Raw genomic sequence first — 19,394 nt, 5'->3', positions numbered from 1 at the left:
AATATATCAATTTCCTAAACCTGGAAATCCTGTTGTACAAATTCTCATCTGAATTGCTTTTAACTGCATGAATAAGCCATCCATCCACAATTTATACAATTGCTTCAGGTTGAAAAACCAAAGAATATTCATGTCATGACACATCCATTGCTGTGTTGTCTTACGACTTATTTTAGCCTTAATTTTCTTCATTTCTTGCCTTTCTCTTACTCTTCAGTCTTCTGTCATGCATCTCAATCTCTTCTTCTTTCAAGTCTCAGTAAGTCTCCTTTCGAAGTTGCGTGGTCAGGGAAAGTACCTTTGATAACAGTAGATCGTGGTGGTCGTCTTTATTCCAGCTTTTAAAATTTGTGGAGAAGTAGTGACTTCTTTGTGCTAAAATCAGCCATGGTTTCAGTTTAAAAGTAACATTCACCTTTGCTGTTTTGGAAGCTTAGGTTTTTATGCTGACATGCGTATATATACGCATACAGACATGGAAAAAGTTGCATGCAGTGAATGTCTTTTGAAGCTGTGACGGGCTAATTATAATTGGTCTGTGTGTTTGATGCTAGCTAGCAACTGTGTAATATTTGTTGCTGAATATTTTATGTTGTCATGGTGATTGTGCTTATGTACAAGAAAAGCAATACAGAAAAATGACCTGACAATTATTCAAGTAGCTATTAGAAGTAGCGTAGAGTGGTTTCCACTACTGGGGTGGAGAATGTGGTTGATTAGGTGATGATTGTCTGCTGTTTTTCTGCATAGAAGTCTATGCAACAGTTGTTTACATTACAATTTAGTAATACCACTCGTGAGGTGGACCTAGTCTGTTTGTAGGCATCTATTAATTGGATCTGGATTTAGGACATGGGCTGGCCTAACCACTAGCTGAAAGACTGGGTTCTGTTTCAGCGAATCGGTTAGTATTCAACATAAAGTGGAACTGCAACCCAGCCATGTTCCACAGAGCTCTTGCCAGCCTGCTCTTGCGATGTGAAAGATGTGGGGCTTAAATGTCCTTTTGACAAGCGAGGGAACTGAATTCTTCTGTTTCACATGCTGAGGGAATGGTATTGGCACCCCCATGTGAAGGAATGCTTGAAAACCCATAGTTTGGTGTACAGAGAAAGTTAATGGACTTAAGCTGAAAAGTAAATAAAAATCTAAACTTGGATAGAGCATGTAGATGGAGGGCAGTTTGTTATATGCACAAGAATATACTCTGCAAGATTTCTGTGAGTAATTATTTAAGTAATTTTAGGTATGGTTCTCATTTATGTGGCAAGCATGGAACGCTTCATCTTCTCTGCCAGCAGTCTTTCTAATACATACGAATTATGCCAGAAAAAGAGATACCATTTTTGCCAGAACTATGAAGACTCACGCTTATAATGTTTGTTGCATTTTTAAAAAACACGTACAAACGGAGGTGCGGTGCTAATTGCATTAGCAAGAGTAGTGCTGTGATGTTAGAAGCCATAATCTGTGATTTAACACACAGATTGTGTAAGCGTTTTTGTTGCTGTATCAGAGCAGATATATTAGGCTGCGTACTTCCTGTGCCTTGGCTATTGCAACTCTTCTGCAGTTGTGGTAGTGGAAATATATGTGCTTAAGTAACCCTGCTGGACAGTTCTGCAGTAAAGTGTTCTGAAATATGTACTCCATTTATATTTATAACCAGAGAGTTGAATTTTTATTAAAACTGAAGAGGACCAGAGCACAGGCTTAAGCAAGACTTGGCGATTGTCAATGCTGATTTTTCTTTTTTCTTGGTGGAATAATTGCTATCACGCTCCTAGCACTGCTTTGCCCTGTCCTTCTTAATGTTTCCTCAGACAATGCCTGGTCGTAGGAAGGGTGTAGCATAATCACTGTTCCCACTGAATAGGCTGGGTAAAGCCTCTGTTTTCAGAGGAGGGAAAAAGTTTAGCTGTGTCAGCTGGTGCCCTTCTTGATTCATATAGATGTAACTATTGCGGCAGTGATGCCATTGATAGAGTATTCTGTAAAGCTCTTCATATTTGAAAATGAATCTAACTGTGAAACTCCATATCTTCTTTGCGGAAACTAATTTTCTTCCTTCTCAGGTGTCTACAGTGTATAACTGAAAATCTGAGGAGGAGAGAGGGGAAAGTTTGATCGTGTTATCTACCCTAGTATTTTTATCTATTGAAGAGATACTGGGCTTTGGGAAAATGTTTGTTTCCAGTGTATTATATTTCAGTACCCACATCACTCCTACAGTCGAAGACTAAAGCTGGGACTTTTTTATATTAAAAGAAAAAAGTTGCCTTCAGCTATTAGTTTTCCTGAATCCAAAGAGACGGGTGGGGTAGGATCAAAAATACTTACTTGATCAAAGTTATTGGCTCTGAAGGTATCCTTACATAGGTAAGAAAGATGAAAGGTGTTGTTTTTATTGCACGCTAGTAACAGTGTAATTTTGAACTAATTGGTGTTGAACTGCCAATCACCTAGGGGGAATGCAAATAGATACTCTTACAATTTCCTTTGAGGTACTGAAATCTTATGTCTGGGCTGGAAGAAAAACAGAATAATACCGTTAAATTGACCTTAAATGAGCTGCTTTGTGGCTTTCTTGGAGAATCCCTTCTAACTTTTCATTGCTAGTCCAAACAAGTCTTGTCTACCAATTTGATTTATTGGCTAGACAGCGCTGACATTGAACTTTGTGCGTGTTTGAAATAAAGCTAATGTTATAGAGCTTTTAAGAATTTAGCTGCATCCTTTTCAAATACTCTTTTGACTGATCTGAAACTTTGCCTTCCCCTCTCGTAAAATATCCTTTTGTATAGCAACCTGTTGTTTGCTACTATTTTTAAGGAGGAACTACAACAGCACTTAAATATGATTTGGAATTTCTACTGAAGTGTCTCTTAGGGACTTAATGTGATCACACTGACTTTGCTGGAAAGACTCCCATGAATATCAGTGTTTTGAGCTCTGGGTTTTTATATTGAGGGGAGGAAAAAACATAAATCTGGAATAAAGCTTTTTCTCACAGACCCCTAAATCAATTATGGAGAAGAAAATGTCAGACACTAACTTGAGTTTTCTTACTTTTTCAACTGCTTCTATTAAAGTTCTTGAGACTTTTTCCACTGAGATCTATAGCTATCCTTTTTCTCAACTCATAGTAACTAGTCATTCCATAAAACGGATGTTTTAGACTTTTTTCAGAGGGAATGCATCAGCACAAAAGCTTATTTTTATACTGATAGTGAGATTTGTTTTGTTTTTTTTTTTTTTTAAAGAAACTTTTTCTAAAAAAATCCCCGTAGTATGCTTACTTATTTAAAACTGAGACACTGACAAATTAAACTGACATTCCTATTGCAGGTACTTCAGGTGAGTAGAAGTTGTTACAAAACAGCATTTGTAGGTTTTACTGGTTATTCCTGGGATTCAAGATACTTATATATTTGAAGCCACCGTAAATATTACCACATACACATTATATTACTGATAGTCAAAGATAAATGTTTAGGCATAGCACAGAGGTTATGTGCTATATGCAAAAATGTGTGTGAAAGAAGCAGGTAATTAAACATTTGAAAACTAATTTTTGAAACAGTTGGATGCCCCATTGATAATTTGACTGCATTGAACAAATCAGTATTACTACTCTGAAATAAAAAGAGTAACAGTTTAAAAAAAAAAAAAAGTCCAAGAAACACTCTTGTGTATCTTGGTTTTCAGGTAGGACCTCACTGTGCTGGAATATGGAGAATGTGGGGGCTGGATGGGATGAGAAATTTACCTTCTTATCTTGTACTGAGATTGCTGGACGGATGAGCAGACAACAGAAAATAAGGAAATAATGGGACTGGACTATAAAGTAGTGTGAGTGTGCCAGCAACCTAAGTGCTATTTAGTTTTTGTAGGCAAATGATCAAGATATGAGATAAAAGCCTGGACAAGACTATTAATCTCATAGAAATTTATTAGAGAGTGTTTAAATAAAGTATCTGGAGCATGGTGCTATTACAGCTTAGCCTGCAATCAAAGGTGAGGCTGAGGGTAGGGAATGGCCAACAGGTGAAGAGTGTCAATGTATATCGAGAAAGAAGATAACAGAGAGGACTTAAGGTGTATTAAGAACTTGAACTGTCACTGCCATAGAGTGAGATTGGCCTGGAACAGGCCTTACAGGGAAAATATGAGCCCTCTCAACTTATCTTCAGGTGAGATTATTCAGAAATAAAAGGGATGAACGTGGGGCAAAGATGAGTGGGGAGTGTTTCTAAGTTATCTTGGGAAGAATATTTCCAGTTTGTGTTTGCAAAGAGCAAAAGCTAAAGTAGAAACAGTGAGATCAGAACTGAAATAGATCTCTAGTCAGCATTTCAGAGCTGTATCGTTGCTTGAACACTGGGCAGTGTTTGTAGAGGAACTGGAATCAAGGAGAGAAACCACAGTGTGCTTGCACTGGAAAAGTTGGGTGGTTGGAACAGAATGGGAGGTTGAAGAGAAAAAGGATGGAGAAGGAGAATGGGCTGGGTTTCCTAGAGACCATGAAGGGATAGGAGGAAATGTTGCTGAGCAACTTTTAGGCAGAAAATTAGCAAGGGAGAGCGGAATTAATATTACGGTTGTCAGTTTTCAGCTGGTGTAGAGGAGAGCATTTGAGGAGTTGCACAGCAGTGACGTGCACATGCTGTCAACTGTAAAAAGGAAAGTGAACAAATACGGTCTCATGGGTGGTCATGAGGAAGATCTGATCGTGGTTGTTGGAGGGAGCTCTGTGGCACAGAGACACTGACCAAATCAGCCAAACTGGTATGAGCAGAAGATACGTCAACAAGCAGGTCAGCAGTATGGAAACTGAGCGTGCTGGGTGAAAAGGGCTGGGAAGGGGAGCGAGGGGCAGAAGCTGTAAGTGGAGGTCCAGCCACCAGCTTGCTTAGTTTGAAGGCAAAGGTCCGCTTTGTCTTTAAGTTGCTAGATAATAATGCCCGTGAAGGTATTCTTTACACCTTAATATACGAATTGTATAGAGATACAAGAATGAGGCATTTGAGACATCCTGTGTCAGGCTGCCACACCATAACTGGTTTTTGGACCTGTGCAACAGTTCAGCAGTAGCTCTTAGCTCTTGCAGCAGCTGGTCAACAGAACAGGCAGGGATCACAGAAGGTCACACTGTGAAACCTCTGATGTGTTGAACTCTTCTGCTTAGACGGAATTAGAGGATTCTTAACTAAACCGCTGTTTTTTGAAAAGTAGTTGAAGAGTCTCAAAGAAACACCTGCAGTTTAAAGCCACAAGTGTTAATGCGATGCTTCTTAAATCTGAATTGTCACAGGGTGTCTTACAGTACTATAGTTAGTCTCATCCAAAAGCAAATACCGTCTTCTGTTTTAAAAGGTATATCTTCCATGGTGGAATACCAGACAGTAGAGTTGGAACGGGAGCTTGAAAAAGTGAAAAGCAAGAAAACTAATCTAGGTAATAAACTTTTTTCTACTGTTTCATGTGGATTGCAGTTTAATGAACGGCCTTAAGATGCTGTGTTCAGCTTGTAGCAGTCACTTGATTGATTCCAGTTTGTTCTTAACCAAATTTGTGCGTTTGCAGTCCTTTCAAATTGTCATAGCTCCTACAAATACGTTACATGGAATCATTGTGCCCCTCTAACAAATTTAAGTAGGGAGTCTGATTTGGATCTTATTTTTAACCTAATTTCAGAGAAATTGTAACACTCTTGACTTCCTTGTATGGAGCTCAGTAGCAAGTCTTTTCATATATAATGATAAGCTTATGATTGTTTGGGATAATCTAAGACAGTACTTTCCTCTCTGTTTTTGAATTATTTCTATAGAAGTCAAATTGTGTTTAAGAACAGTAAAATAATTCTTAGCAGGTTTGTGTCTTTTAAAAATGAAAAGTGATGCTTCTGGTAATGGCAGCCATTCAACAGGAATCTCCTTACTTATTCAGAGGCTTGCAGGATTTTGCATTTATCAGTGTGTTATGTGCAAAACTAAGATTGTGGTAAGAAAAAGCTGTTGGGTTTTCTTTTTAGACATACTAGTGATGTCCAATGAGTTAGTCTTGTCTTTCTTGCCTTATGTTATAAGAGGAAAATACTGTTTAAATATTTGAAATTCCCTTCTGTCCCTTTAGGTTGTACTAAAATATACATGTAAACAGCATATTTTTAAATTCAGTATATTTTAAACTTTGCAGAAGTGCTGTATGCCAGGGAAAAAAATGTTATGGTGAAACATGCCTGTAAACAAGAAAGAAAAATCTGCTTCTCTCTGTCTCCCCAGCCTTTCTCTAAAGAGGCTTCATATTTGGGATTGCTTCATACAGCTCTTCAGGGTGGATATTTTTATGAACTGGTTGGTGTAGGTTCAAGATAAGATTACTTTTGTTACCTACAGTTATAACAAGAGCTTAGAGATAGCTGAATGATTTTTACGTGTTTTATTCTAAGGTGATCTACGGTGTTAAGCTTCTGTTTTTCTCTTCTGAACAGAACGGCGGAAAAAAGCTTCTGCTTGGGAAAGGAATTTAGTCTATCCAGCTGTTATGATATTGCTACTGATTGAGACGGTAAGAATTTTGTTCTTTCTTCCCCCTTCCCTTCCCCCCAACAAAAAGTATGAAGAATTGTTGGGTCATTTGGGGGAATAGTTTTAAAATTTTTGAGTGACGTGTGTTTAAGCAACAAAATTGATATTCTTTTCTTGACCATTTTAAAAGAACTTAACATTATGAAATCTGATGAGGATACATGTATACATTTTAAAAATGTGGAATACTTTTAAATAACAAGACTGTTTCTACTTCTTTGTAGGCCATCTCGGTCTTCTTAGTTGCTCTCAACATTCTTTACCTGTTGGTTGATGAGACTGCAATGCCAAAGGGATCAGGGGTAAAGTAAAATTCTCTTATGATTTTTATAACTTTAGTGAAGCTTTGGAGCCGTTACAGAAGTGCAAGTGAGAACTTCTGCTTTAATAACATTGAAACTAATGAGCCTCAACCTTGACTTTGCTTCTAGGTTTTGGTCCTGTGCACACATAAACATTTATTACATGTCATGTTGTAGTGAGTTCTTAGTAAAACTAGTCCAGAATCTTTATGAAGATACATGGATTCAGTAAAGTAAATCAGTAATCTGGAGTTTGCATTTTACTCACGTCGCCTACTTTTATATGGACTAGACATCTTCAACTTAAGAAACTCTGTTAAAAACCAATACGAAAAACCTGTCTTGGTTTGTGTTCCTCTTAGAAAGCATGATGTTTTTTCCTCCTTTATTACAAAAATACTTCAAGAAAGTAAAGAGCAGCACATGGAGTAGTAGCGTCTTTAATCATGAGGGGTTTTTTTATTAACTTGGTAATGCTTTCCCCCACATATAGCTGTATACAAGCTTGCAAAGCTGTAAAAGGTGTTTAGCGGTGATGGCCACTCTGCCTGTGCAATTGTGAACAACTAGAAGTGTCATCTTTTGAGACCCCTTATTTTAGTTTCCAAAGTAATGGAGTGCATATAAAAGGCAGCATGGCGGGTAGATGCCGCGTGCATAAAATGTGAATCATTGTACCTTCGGTCTTAGTAATACGTTTCACTCAAGTTTGAAAGCTAGCTGATGCAATTGCATAGGATGGGAGACTTGCAGGTTAGAACATTAGAATGCTCCTTAAATACTGAACTGAAAAAAGGCTGTATTTCATGTAACTTGTTAGGGGTTTTGGTGCTGGTAGAAGTTAACTTCATGAACGGTTGCATGTATGTTATTCAATTATGCAAAGTATTTTTCTCCTTGTAGGGGCCTGGAATAGGAAATGCCTCCCTATCCACCTTTGGTTTTGTGGGAGCAGCACTTGAAATCATTTTGATTTTGTATCCTTTCTTAAAGAATTCTGTCTGTTAACAAGTATTCTGTCTAGTTTTCTGGGACACTGGTAATTTACTAAGACACTTGCCTGGAAAGAAGAAAGAGACAGGTCAGTCCTTCTCAAGCACTCGAAGTGTTTTTGTTTTTTTTCTTTGGTTCTTAAGACTTTTAGGAGACTGCTGAGAACTTGAGTGAAACTTGCATTCCTTGGAGATTCCTTTTTCCTTGATTCTCACAGCTATCTTATGGTATCCTCTGTCGTCGGCTTCTACAGTCTTCGTTTTTTTGAAAATTTCACTCCCAGGAAGGATGACACGACTATGACAAAGGTAAGGTAAAGTCTGTGATGGGGATGGCCCCCTCCTCTCTTTCTTGCCACCCAAGACAAACTGACTCTTTTAGTTAGTAATTGCCCTGAATGGCTCATTTGCAGTGATCAGTATTTGTTTGTAAGCTGCGTAAACACAAACTGGAAGATTTTCGAAATGCTGAATGAGTGGGAAAAAGGATGTGCTCTGTTTAGTTTGGATGGCATCCATTCACTTGTAAAAAGCCGGGAATAGCAGAGCTTGTTAACTAGCTATAGAAAAGCTAGTGAAAGAACTTTTTTCAAAGGAAACGTATTGCTAATGAGTAACTTTGATTGTGCTAACTGTACTTCAGGGAGCTTGTTTGAAATCTGAAGAACTTGGTTGCTAGAAGTAATACAAAGTAATTCAAATTTGAATAATTAAACTAAGACTGAGGAGGTCTATTCAGCAACATTTTGCAGTCTGAGGCTAATTTGACTTTCTACAATTTAGCACTGGCTTCAGAATAACAAATGCTGTTACCTAATGCAGAGGAACATGCTTTGTTTTTTTGGCAAAATATTCCCACAGCTGACAAGGGGAGGTGATCAGTAACTGAGGAACAGATGTTGAATTTAATTATTTTTTTCAATGTGTTTCATTGTTTGTGGTGGTTTTTTTTTAAGTAATGGATAAAGACATTTTTACCATAAATTGTTGGGAGTGAGAAAGTAGGTAAACACACAGAATGGTTATAGTAGATAGGTAGTAGGGAGTTGGAATGTTCTTAATGTTTTCTGTTGATTACAGTACACCAGGAACAGTGAATGCACAAATGTCTACCTACTTTCAAGAAGTTTTCTGGGTTTTTTTCTTTTGGATTCTGATAGAATTAGAGCTGAAGAAAGTGATCCCTTGTGAGAAAAAGTTTCAATTACTCTTTATAAAGGCTTCACAAAAACTAGAGTAAAATCTAACAGCTGTGAATTTTTTCATACTATTTAAAGTAGTCAACAGGCATTCAATTGAAAGGAAGCTCTTTGTTGTAATTTTTTAAATAATGCTAATCCTGCAAGCAGTTACATACAAAGCTTAAGCTGATGTATCAGTCATCTATGCTAAGCCCATGGAACGGTTCTTTTAGAAAAAGTTTGCAGGAATTAAGTAAACAGTAGACGCTTTGCAACATGGTAGTTTTGAATTATTTTGAATCTAAGCATGCGTAACACTGATTAAAAGCAAATGATTACATATTTGATTTTTTTTTAAACTTGGATCATCTTCATCTTGTGTAGTCCCATGTGGAGAAGTGTGACAGGAGTAAGCAAGAGTAACAATATGTTATTGTAAATTGCTTTAGGTTCAGTTGGAAGAATGTAACTTTTAAGAATTATTCTTTTTCATCTTGACCGCTGTTTTTCTTCTCTTTTTTTTTTTCTTTTCCCTTCAGCAATCCTATTTATAATTGAAATGCTGTTTGTCATTTTCAAACAGATCATTGGAAACTGTGTGTCAATCTTGGTGCTGAGCTCTGCTTTGCCAGTGATGTCAAGGACACTGGGTAAGTGAAATGGAAGTATAAAACATTGTAATAAAGAATATTTAATTGAGTTTAAAAAAAAACAAAAGGAAAAAAGAACAGCCTGTAGCTGTACCTTTCATAGTATGTATTTAATTTGCCATCACTTTCAATAGAAAGAGCATGTCTATGTGGCCTTCTTCTCTACACCAACATGAGCTGTTGAACGTACATTCTACATACATGTACTGCAGAACATACATTCTAAAAAAAGATGCTAAGCATTTTCTAGAGAATATATTCTTTTAAAAAGGCAGGTCAGATTTTAAACTTCTTAAAACAAGATGGTGAGAATAGATATAGAGACTGCTTGTTCAGGGCAGTATAAAATAGTTTCATGTTCACTGTGAAATTACAGTGCTCAGGTTTTGTGAAAAATACATTTGGGAATTTCAGGTATAAAATTTAAGATAACGTTGAGTGCAAATATATTTTTAAAAACAGTTAAGGACTTTTCATTTATTTTTTTTTTATCAGCAATGATACCAGGCTACTTTCATTTTCCCTAAAATAATCTGCTTGTGTTCTTTGTTACTTCGGTTTTCAAATATAAAAATTTGGAATCCAGCATAGTGGAACTGAAGAAGTTCTGATTTTATTGTTAAGAACTGGCAGTAGCATTTGAAGCGGAACAGTTGGAACTACAAGATGTTTTGTGTCTTCACTTTGTTTAATTAGGTAATCTGCAACTTGAATTCTTGAAGTTAGATTGCAAGGCTATCACATATTTAAGTAGTGCAGGATACTTGCAGCTAATGTGCATTTCACTGGGAACATTAAATGGAACAAAACAAAAATCTTCACCTTGGGCTGTACGAATCTTAAGTACAAGCTTCAGAGTTTAAGCTCAGGCCTGCAGACCAGTAAGGTGTACCCAATACTGTTGTAGCTGGTTTTCTTTTCAACCAGGATACTGTCAAATCAAGAGTAGTTATTACTTTCCGGTAAACTATACTGTATATTTTCATGCGGTGTATATCTACAGATGATGAGTTTCATTAGATTTACTAGATCATTTCTGTAACAAACCAAAAGACCCTGTAATGCATTTTGGAGGGTTGAATCTTAAAATACACCTTCTGGAGCTCATGTTTTAAAAATCTGTGATAAAACTGCACAAAAATGCAAAAGAATAATTCAGGTATTTACAGTAGTGCAGTTTTAACATATAGCTAGTACAATAAAGATCTAAGTAGTGAAACAGTTCTAGCACTTAGAGCAAGATGTTATGTTGAAAAATTAGTGTTTTAGAATAGAATTTTAACATTAGTATTGTGTCCACTAATTTACTGCATTCATCATTTGTTTAAAAAAAAAAAATCATTGTTAATGATCTATGAGATTAACAGGTGATAATAAACGGATTCTGTGGAAGTAAGTATACATGCTGGGTGCATTGTTGTCTCACAGGAAACAGATTAATGGTAAAACTCAGTTTAAAAAAAAAAAAAGACTAACAAATGAAATTCCTGAATAGTTTGCCATAGAGATAAAAAAAAGAAGAAAAAAGATGGAACAATTAACACACAGCTAACAAATGCACAGTCACAGCTGTCCAAACAGGATTAATAGAGTGTATTAGAGTACAGTGAGTCATGTGGTGCTTTGCAAAAATATCAACATGTGCTGCACTACATGCTACTGCCCTGCGGCACTGAATAGATGAAAAGAAATAAATGTTAAGCAGATTCATAGTCTTCTCACTTTATTAAAAAAGCGAGTTTCTAGACTATTTAGAGAGGAGACTAGACTTTATCATTATGGGAAAGGTAAAAAGCAAAAGTTATCTAATACATGTACTGACCTTCACGTTTTAAAAATGGAAATAGGAGAAATTTTTTGTTTCCTAGCATTCCCATTAAATATCTAGGTGGTGGATGTCTCTAATCTGTCATTCTTTTAGAACTCCAGGAAAGTTTTTACTAAAATAAGGGGTTTTTTTTACTAAAATAAGTTAACTTATCTTTTCCAGAACGTTTCAGCCTTTTAGTAGTCCTTCTTGAAAAAAAGTTTCCCACCAGCACCATATTGCTAACCACTGTGAAACAAATTGGGAACAGAGAACTTAATAGCCAGGAATATAGAAACAAGGAACTACAAACAAAATTGAGTTTTCTAATGTACAACAGCATTCCTAGAATTCTTCTCTGGATTATTATGGTTAAGTTAATAGTGATTTAAAACTTATTTGTATGTACAGACTAAGAACATAGTATTTTTTTTTTTTTAACCTGAACAATTCTTTAATATTTTGTTTGGTAAATTGTCACCAACTTTATTGGATATATATTTGTGTCCACTAGAGATGTAGCTTTCTGTTCAGTTACTGAGTAGTCTTTCAAATTGCAGTCTTGGGAATTTTCTTCTGTGGGCTGAGTAGATACTTCTCTAAAAGTCAGCAAAAGCTGTTTAATCCTTTTCTACCACAAACTTACAAAATGATACTGTGTCAGATGTTTTTTTTTCTGATGAGCATCAACTTTTTTTTATTCATATGAGGAAAATGAATGTAACTTGTGGACAATATTTTTTCCCACCTGCTCGAACAGCACTGTCAGGCTTCATTTTTGTTTGTCCTCCATTGCTAGCTATTCTTCTGAACCCCTTTGTGTCAAGGAATATTTTTGCTTTTTCAAAGAACTCTTTACTCAGTGCTCTACCTGTTTTGTTTCTTTTCCTTTAAAGGTCTGAAAACCTATATGTTCAAACTCAACTTTCTCAGTTTTCTTGTAGCTCTGCAGTCTGACTAAAACACTCTGCTTCTTTGGAAGTATTCTTAAGGACACTGTCTGCTTTGGCTTTGTGTGAAAGCAACTCTGTGTTTATTATCCTTCACCTGTTTACCAGCTGATTCAGTCAGCCAGTTTCTTCTTCTTGTGCTAAGACCTTCTGTGCTTTTTTGATATTTCTCCCTGCCTCTTTTGCTATTTTGATGAGCTTCAGTCTTTTTTTGGCTTTATTCTTTGAAAATTCTCCTTCTTTTAATTGTCTCCATTTTGGCATGTTTTTCTTAGATACTAAATTTGATTCCCCTATTTTTTTTTATTGACTGATGCTGAGTACCAGAAGCATGCGTATCTTTTAACATTGTGATAGCCAGCTCTAAGTCTTGGATATTGAGGTACAATGAGATTCGTAAGTGCCAGGTTTACCCTTGAAGGGAAGGTAACTGACCCTTAATTCTGCCTCTCTTCATTTATTATCGCTGTTGAAGTCACAGTTCTTAAAAGCCCCCAAACCCTTTCAAAATAAGATGATAGAAGACTCGCTTCCAGGAACTTCAGAGCCAGGGTTATTTTCTGATTGCCTAGTTTGCTGCTGCCATTTCAGTTGGGGGCGAGGTAAGCTTCCTTCCTTCGCACTGTTGGTCTCAACTGTGAGAGCGCACATCAGTGTGGCATCATCTGTGTCAAAAGTTTTTGGGAATATAATGGCTCTTCAATCCTAGACAACTGTTATTTGGGTATCATCTCAGTATTTTGCCCTTTATTTGGTGCAGTCCTTGATGTAGACCTGGCAAAGGAACAACCTATGGTCCTTCCTCTTCTGCCTTCTGGGATGGACCCTATGGCTCGTAGACGCTTCCACATTTCGGAAAAATTTTGCTCACTTAGCTTTAGTGATTGACTAGCCTTTGATCAGCACAAAGCCCAAGTGTCAGTGTTGTGAGGTCCACTGTGAAGACAACCTGTCAGCACTATCTTTCAGCCAAACTCTTTTCATTCTGTGCAAATGCTCTGTGGCTGTAGTGGCGGGTAGATCCAGGCATAAAACGGCAGCTGGAAAGATGTCTTTAAACTTTGGTTTCAAAAGAGTGGCTCAAAAGTTACAAAGGCTTAGTGTTTACTGTAAGATGTTGTGGCTTTAGTGGAAAGGCTTTTTGCTACCTGTATTTTTTAATAAGAAAGCCCATGGTGCATTTCATCCTTCTCTGGAATAGAAACGTTTCACAGGAACGGAGATTTCAAGCAGTTTTCATAGTAATACTGATTTTTTTCCTAGTTATATTTATCAAAATCATAAAAGCAGAATTCTTATCTAAAATAGACAATTTACTTCAACTCACATTATTCAAGCATTTTACTAGGAAACTTAAGAAACATTTTGATTGATAAATGTGTCTTACAGTTTTATAGTGGTCAGTGAAGGGGAAAAAGACCTTGAGAACATTGTCTTGTGTGTTTAACCGTGTGTCTTATAGTGTGTTGTCTGAAAGAATTTTGCTTCCATGTATAGAAAGGAATAGAATTAAATTTTTGTGTTTCCTAAAAAATGTAGTCAAGATTTTGATGTAAATCTTAAATGCAATTTTAACAGGAATCACCAGATTTGATCTGCTTGGAGACTTCGGAAGGTTTAACTGGCTGGGAAACTTCTATATTGTATTGTCTTACAACTTCCTCTTTGCTATCATGACAACATTATGTCTGGTCAGAAAGTTCACTTCCGCTGTGCGAGAAGAGCTCCTGAAGGCATTAGGTAATATAGCACTGAAAATTTAGTTTGTACTCAAATGTTTCCTTTCTCCAGCATCAATACCCGATGTGCTGCTGTTAAAGTTCTGTTACAACTCACAGAAAGCTTTTTTTTTTTCGTGGAAGTTTCTGTAAGTTAAGGTGAGAATGCATAGCTCTGTGTTACTTTTTTGAAGAGTTGAGAGCTAAGGTACAGTGTTGATCTTAACGATACATCTGTGTACTTAATGATCCGCAGTTAGATTTTCAGCCTTTAGAGAGCACAGAAACATTCTGATTGCTACTGAGCAATTATTCCAAAATAAAACTGCAACTTGTGTGTGGGTTGGCTTTTTTCTTTTTTGTTTAAAGCAACTCATTAATTCCCTAAAAGTAGTTTAGTGGAAGTCTTAGCTGCTTTGTTGTGATCCTTTTTTTTTTTGAGCACTACATGTTCAGAAAATCTTTGTACAAAATATACAGATTCTTAGTAACTGGCTGAGTAAAACCTGTAGTTGATATAATCAAAATTTTGACCAAACTCTGCATTCATGTTTCTTGGCCATAGAAGAAAGGTTTGAAACATATTTGATACTAAGAGGATAAAATGTACATATTTAGTAATTGTGTTGTCACTACATCTTATCTTTACTAATTAATGAAGCTCCTACTGCTTTAGAACCCTAGAGTAGTATTTGCTTAAATTGAGAGGACTAATGGTGAAACTTCAGTGTTTGTTTGTAACTGCAGATTCAGTTTGCAGTCTACTAAAAGGTACTTAACGTTAGTTTTCACCGGTTACTGCTTTCCGCAGTTGTCACCCTGGTAAACAAAATCCAAGCACCTCCTAGAGTGCAACTCCACTGGTGGCAATTAAGTTAAAATCAGACCTACTAGGTAGCGGAAATACAAAATGACTGACAGGGTAGGATTAAAACAAGCCATTCTGTGATTTTTGATGTTGAGTTTTGAAGTGCCAGGGGAACAGATTGGTGGGCCTGGAGTGTGTAAATCTGTCCATTGATTTTTAAATATTTTCAGAGAAGTTCCATTGTTGATTGGGACGGATACATGATGCGAGTATGATGTATTTGACATTATCCCCCAGCTTTTAGTTAAGGTCATTTTATGAGAAGACCTTGATTCATCTCTTTCAGTTGACTTGCATAATGCTGTTCTTTTTGTGCAACCATTTTGACTGTAAAGGGATTACTTTGTATAATGTAATGGCTGTTGCAGCGCTCTGAAGAAATAAATTATCATCAGTCAGCATGGGCTTATAGCAACAGGTCTGGTAAAACTTTAAAGTTTCTGTCTTAAAGTAAATTATGTAAAAATTTGTCTTAATTCATGGCACTTCACTGTATTAAACATGGTGTTTAATAAAAAATTATATATGTTGAAAGCAGATTAACAAGCTTCAAAATGCAGGCATAGTAGGATGGTCATTGGATGGCATCATTCTAGAGGATTTTTTATGGATTTTTTTCAGTCTAGTGCTATCACGTCTTGTGTGATTTTGTGTAAATATTTCAACACTATGCATAACAAACAGTGTCTGTTAAAAACTGTCACATGGAATTCAGAGAATGAGAACCAGAATTTGTGTGCTCATTTTTCCCCTGTGCTGAAAACTGTGACACTAAGAACCTAGAGGTTGGTGGGGCATCATGGCTAATTAGTGGAAGGTAAAGTCCTGCCGCAGGCCTGTGACGAAAAGAATTTATGTCATATTGGGACTTAGAAATAATACAATATTGAGTAGATGTTTTTTTAGTAGTGCAGTCAATTTTGGAATTCCAGTGATGTAAGAAAATTAACCTGGTACATCATGGAACTTCAGTAAAATCTTCAATATAGTCTACGCTAAATGAATAAGAAGATCTTTCAATTTTTGATCCTTAATTTTAGAGGCTTGATAGGACACTTCAGAGAGAAACTGTAGCAAGCAAGGAAGGACTGGCACCATGCCTCTTGTGAATAAAATACGGTTAAATTTACCATCCTTCTACACCTCCCCCAAAAAAGTGGTTTAACTACTTGCCTGGGACAGGATGGGAGACTTTAATTAGTGCTCATGGTAGAGAACTGTGCAATAAGAACAAATGGCTGGAAATGCAGGTAAACAGATTAGTAATAACGTAGGCCTAAAAATATTATTAGACATATAAACAGTTTAGAGAGGTGATGTGGTCATCACCAATGATCTTAAGATCAGCGATGGATGCTTTTCAGAAAGGTGCTATAGTTTAAAGGAAATATTTTGGTTAATTATTTTGGTCTTTGTAGGTTGACAGAGTAAAGGATTGCAAGTCTTCCTCTGTTCTTAATATCTAAGTCTGTGATTTAAGCAATGTGAAGCAAGGCTTCTCTTGCTTCCACGCTTGTCCATTGTAGTGGACTTGTCTCGCATGAAACACAACTGAGGGAATTTCCCAGAAGTAGTTCTTACCTGAGCTAGAATGTCAATTCTGGTCTGCAGCAAATGCCAAAGTGCATAATCACAAAGTAGAATTTGGTTTGTATGTATTCTTTTGAATAGCTGTGTGCATGAAACGTGTGGGTGAATCTCAGTTTTTCCTTACTGTGTAATGTTTTGCAGGGTTAGATAAACTTCATCTGTCAAACAATCCAAGAGACTCAGAGACAAAGCCGTCTGCAAATGGACATCAGAAAACACTGTGATTAACAATCACCTGCAATCAACAGAGCTGAAAACATCAACCTCATGACATTCCTGTCATCTCAGCAGCATTTTTATGTCGATTTTATTTGTTGATAATTTGGGTCCAACCTTGTCTCATTTTTTGATGCTGTGAGCTTCTGAGGAAGTCGGGTATATCAGATTCTTCTCTTTCCAGCGAACTTTTGGTCTGCTTGTTTATTTCCCAGTAAGTTAATGCAGGAGGTGCCTTGAAGACTGGAAGCTGAAGAGAATAATGCATTCCTTTTTATTTGTTGACAGTCTCATATCTTTAGATAGAAACCTGCTACCATTTGAATGCACAGTACCTCCTGTGTTATATAGACACAGCTACAAGGAATAACTTTGGGATTTGGTTTTAAAAAAAAAAAAAAATACACTTGAAGCCCTATATGACCCTTACTGGAAATGTAAACTACCTGGAGTAGGTATCCTTGACAGTAGATAAACAGTTCCACTAAGAATGTGTTAAAAATGAAGTAACTGGTAGAGATCACAGTTCCTTTCATGCCGGATACAGTAGGCTGTTCATAGTCTAAAGTCACGGAGCTTTCTTGGAAGGCCAGCGTTTTCAGCTTTCTGTTCTTAGCTATAAATGCCAGGTTGCTTTACTGGTAGTCAGACAATGTCTTACCGAATAGAGTGAAGTGCAAGATGAAGATTAACTTCAGCGTTAAATCTGAGCCTAGTATGCTTTGTAAAAAGCTGTGTAGACCCCCTGTCACAGCTCTTACAGTTCTGTAAGCTATTGTGCCAAGGCGGTCACTTACCCTACCAAGTACATCCCTGTAAAATTCTTTATGAACTACTGTGTATAAGCAGTACTTGTAATCAATGCAAGTAGCACAAGCCTAGGAGGCTGCAATTGCAGTTTTTTACAGTCTTCTTTAATTTGAAGTAAATTATTTCTCTGAATTTGTACTATAGGTACTAGGATTTCTGTTCAGTGGCATAATCCAGTATCTTTCACTAGCCTGTTTTTTAATGTACACATGAACATGTATATAGGCCTGTATGTGTAGATACCGTAAATTAAATTCTAAGCTTATAGAGATGACATAGATGGCTTGGTAAGTAAAACTTCTGCGTGTTCAATCGTAGTAGTAGGATTTTCTGCGGTGTTACAGTTTAACTGCTGAGAGGCCTTAGATGCAGGATGGCATCGGTGGGTGGTAACGTCCTTTTTCTTAGCATTACTGCAGCCTTAGGAATCCTTTAAGCAGTTTAAAGAAAAAACCCACCAACCAAAACCTGAGTAAGTATTCCAAATCTGGTTGCACTTTTGTCCTGCTCTGCCACAATAGATTGGAATGGGGACATCTTCAGCGTGTGCCCATTATGTAGTGGGACAGATAATGTTCCTGTTTATTTCCCATTTTGTAAAACAAGTATGTCTGTCTGTAGTTTGAGGTCTTATACACCGTGATCAAGCGGTGACAACTAGCTCTCCAGTGTGGCTCCAAAGTAAGATAAACCTTGTGTCAGAAACTCTTCGGCTGCTCTCCTGAGATAACTGCTCTGGGCTGTAGATCTTACTGCTCTGTGTGTGAATGTGCACTGCCTTTTTTTCTTTTTTTCTTTTCCTTCTCTCCTAGAGTGCTTAAAAATTCGAGCTCCAGTATACATGAAGATTTCTCAGTTTTTTTGCAGCTGCCTTTTCTGACTTGAACTGGGGCATAATGTAAATATTGCTGTAGTGAATATAATGCTAGAGTTACTTTTTTTTTTGTGTGATTAGTATAAATTCAAGGCTTATTAAACTGACTATTGATGTGTTGTACTGAGTCTTGGAAGACAAAGTAAAATTGCTTGATTTCACCAAGATTTACAAGCATCTTTTCTGTTGTTTGAGTTTAATGCTGACATTTTAGGGAGAAATCTTTATCCGAGTCAAAGTTCTGCAACCAAGAACAGGGAGCTGTAATTAAAAGTTGTTTTAAAATGTGTTTACATTTAAAAATACCGGGAGATTTATTATTAGGTGTGTCATTCAGGTATTCTCAGAGCTTATAGCCTTAGGCATTAGCATTACAGTTAAAAATAACTGAAATGTATCCACTTGTTCATGCAAGTGATTGTGTGACCAAAATTGTCCTCGTGTCTTAATGGGGCTGGTGAATAGTGGTGTGTGAGGCTAGTTAGCTTTATTAAAGTATTTCTATTACAACTTTAAGACAGTTATTTAAATACACTCTGTAAAACGGAAGAAATTAATATAAGGAATAAATCTAGGGAGTGTGAGCCAGAATAGGACTTGCTGTTCATGCTTTTGGAGAGATGTTTGTCCTGGCATCAGTGACCCAAGAACAGAGGAAAAAGATGGGATTATAATGTGCGCGTGGTTTCTGAAAGCAAGTTGGGCAATTACTTAAATTGAGCAGAGACAGTTCCTGCTGAGAAGCACACAAGTTTCAGGCAAGACTTGAAAACTCTCTTTCAGCACGGATGTTACAGCCTTGCCTGTTCCCACCCCTTCTGCTGGATTCTGCAGTCAGAGAGGTTC

General features: G+C 36.8%; 1 protein-coding gene across 4 annotated transcripts in view; it reads left to right on the top strand.

Annotated features, from left to right (window-relative positions):
- LMBR1 (limb development membrane protein 1) overlaps positions 1–18,671 on the top strand; it is a 72,996-nt gene extending 54,325 nt beyond the window's left edge. For 3 of the 4 annotated variants that reach the window (XM_075704663.1, XM_075704661.1, XM_075704664.1), the window contains 8 exons: positions 5,377–5,457; positions 6,494–6,570; positions 6,815–6,892; positions 7,796–7,869; positions 8,103–8,193; positions 9,649–9,715; positions 14,051–14,212; positions 16,790–18,671. In XM_075704663.1, coding sequence (XP_075560778.1) covers positions 5,377–5,457; positions 6,494–6,570; positions 6,815–6,892; positions 7,796–7,869; positions 8,103–8,193; positions 9,649–9,715; positions 14,051–14,212; positions 16,790–16,872 — 713 coding nt within the window. In that variant the 3' untranslated portion in view covers positions 16,873–18,671. The remainder of the gene's footprint in view (positions 1–5,376; positions 5,458–6,493; positions 6,571–6,814; positions 6,893–7,795; positions 7,870–8,102; positions 8,194–9,648; positions 9,716–14,050; positions 14,213–16,789) is intronic. The other variant, XM_075704662.1, reaches the window with a different exon arrangement.
- The last annotated feature ends 723 nt before the right edge of the window (positions 18,672–19,394 follow it).

Source organism: Pelecanus crispus, chromosome 2, assembly GCF_030463565.1.
Source record: "Pelecanus crispus isolate bPelCri1 chromosome 2, bPelCri1.pri, whole genome shotgun sequence".
In the NCBI taxonomy this organism is placed as follows: Eukaryota; Metazoa; Chordata; class Aves; order Pelecaniformes; family Pelecanidae; genus Pelecanus; species Pelecanus crispus.
This window is presented reverse-complemented; position numbering and strand designations above follow the sequence as displayed.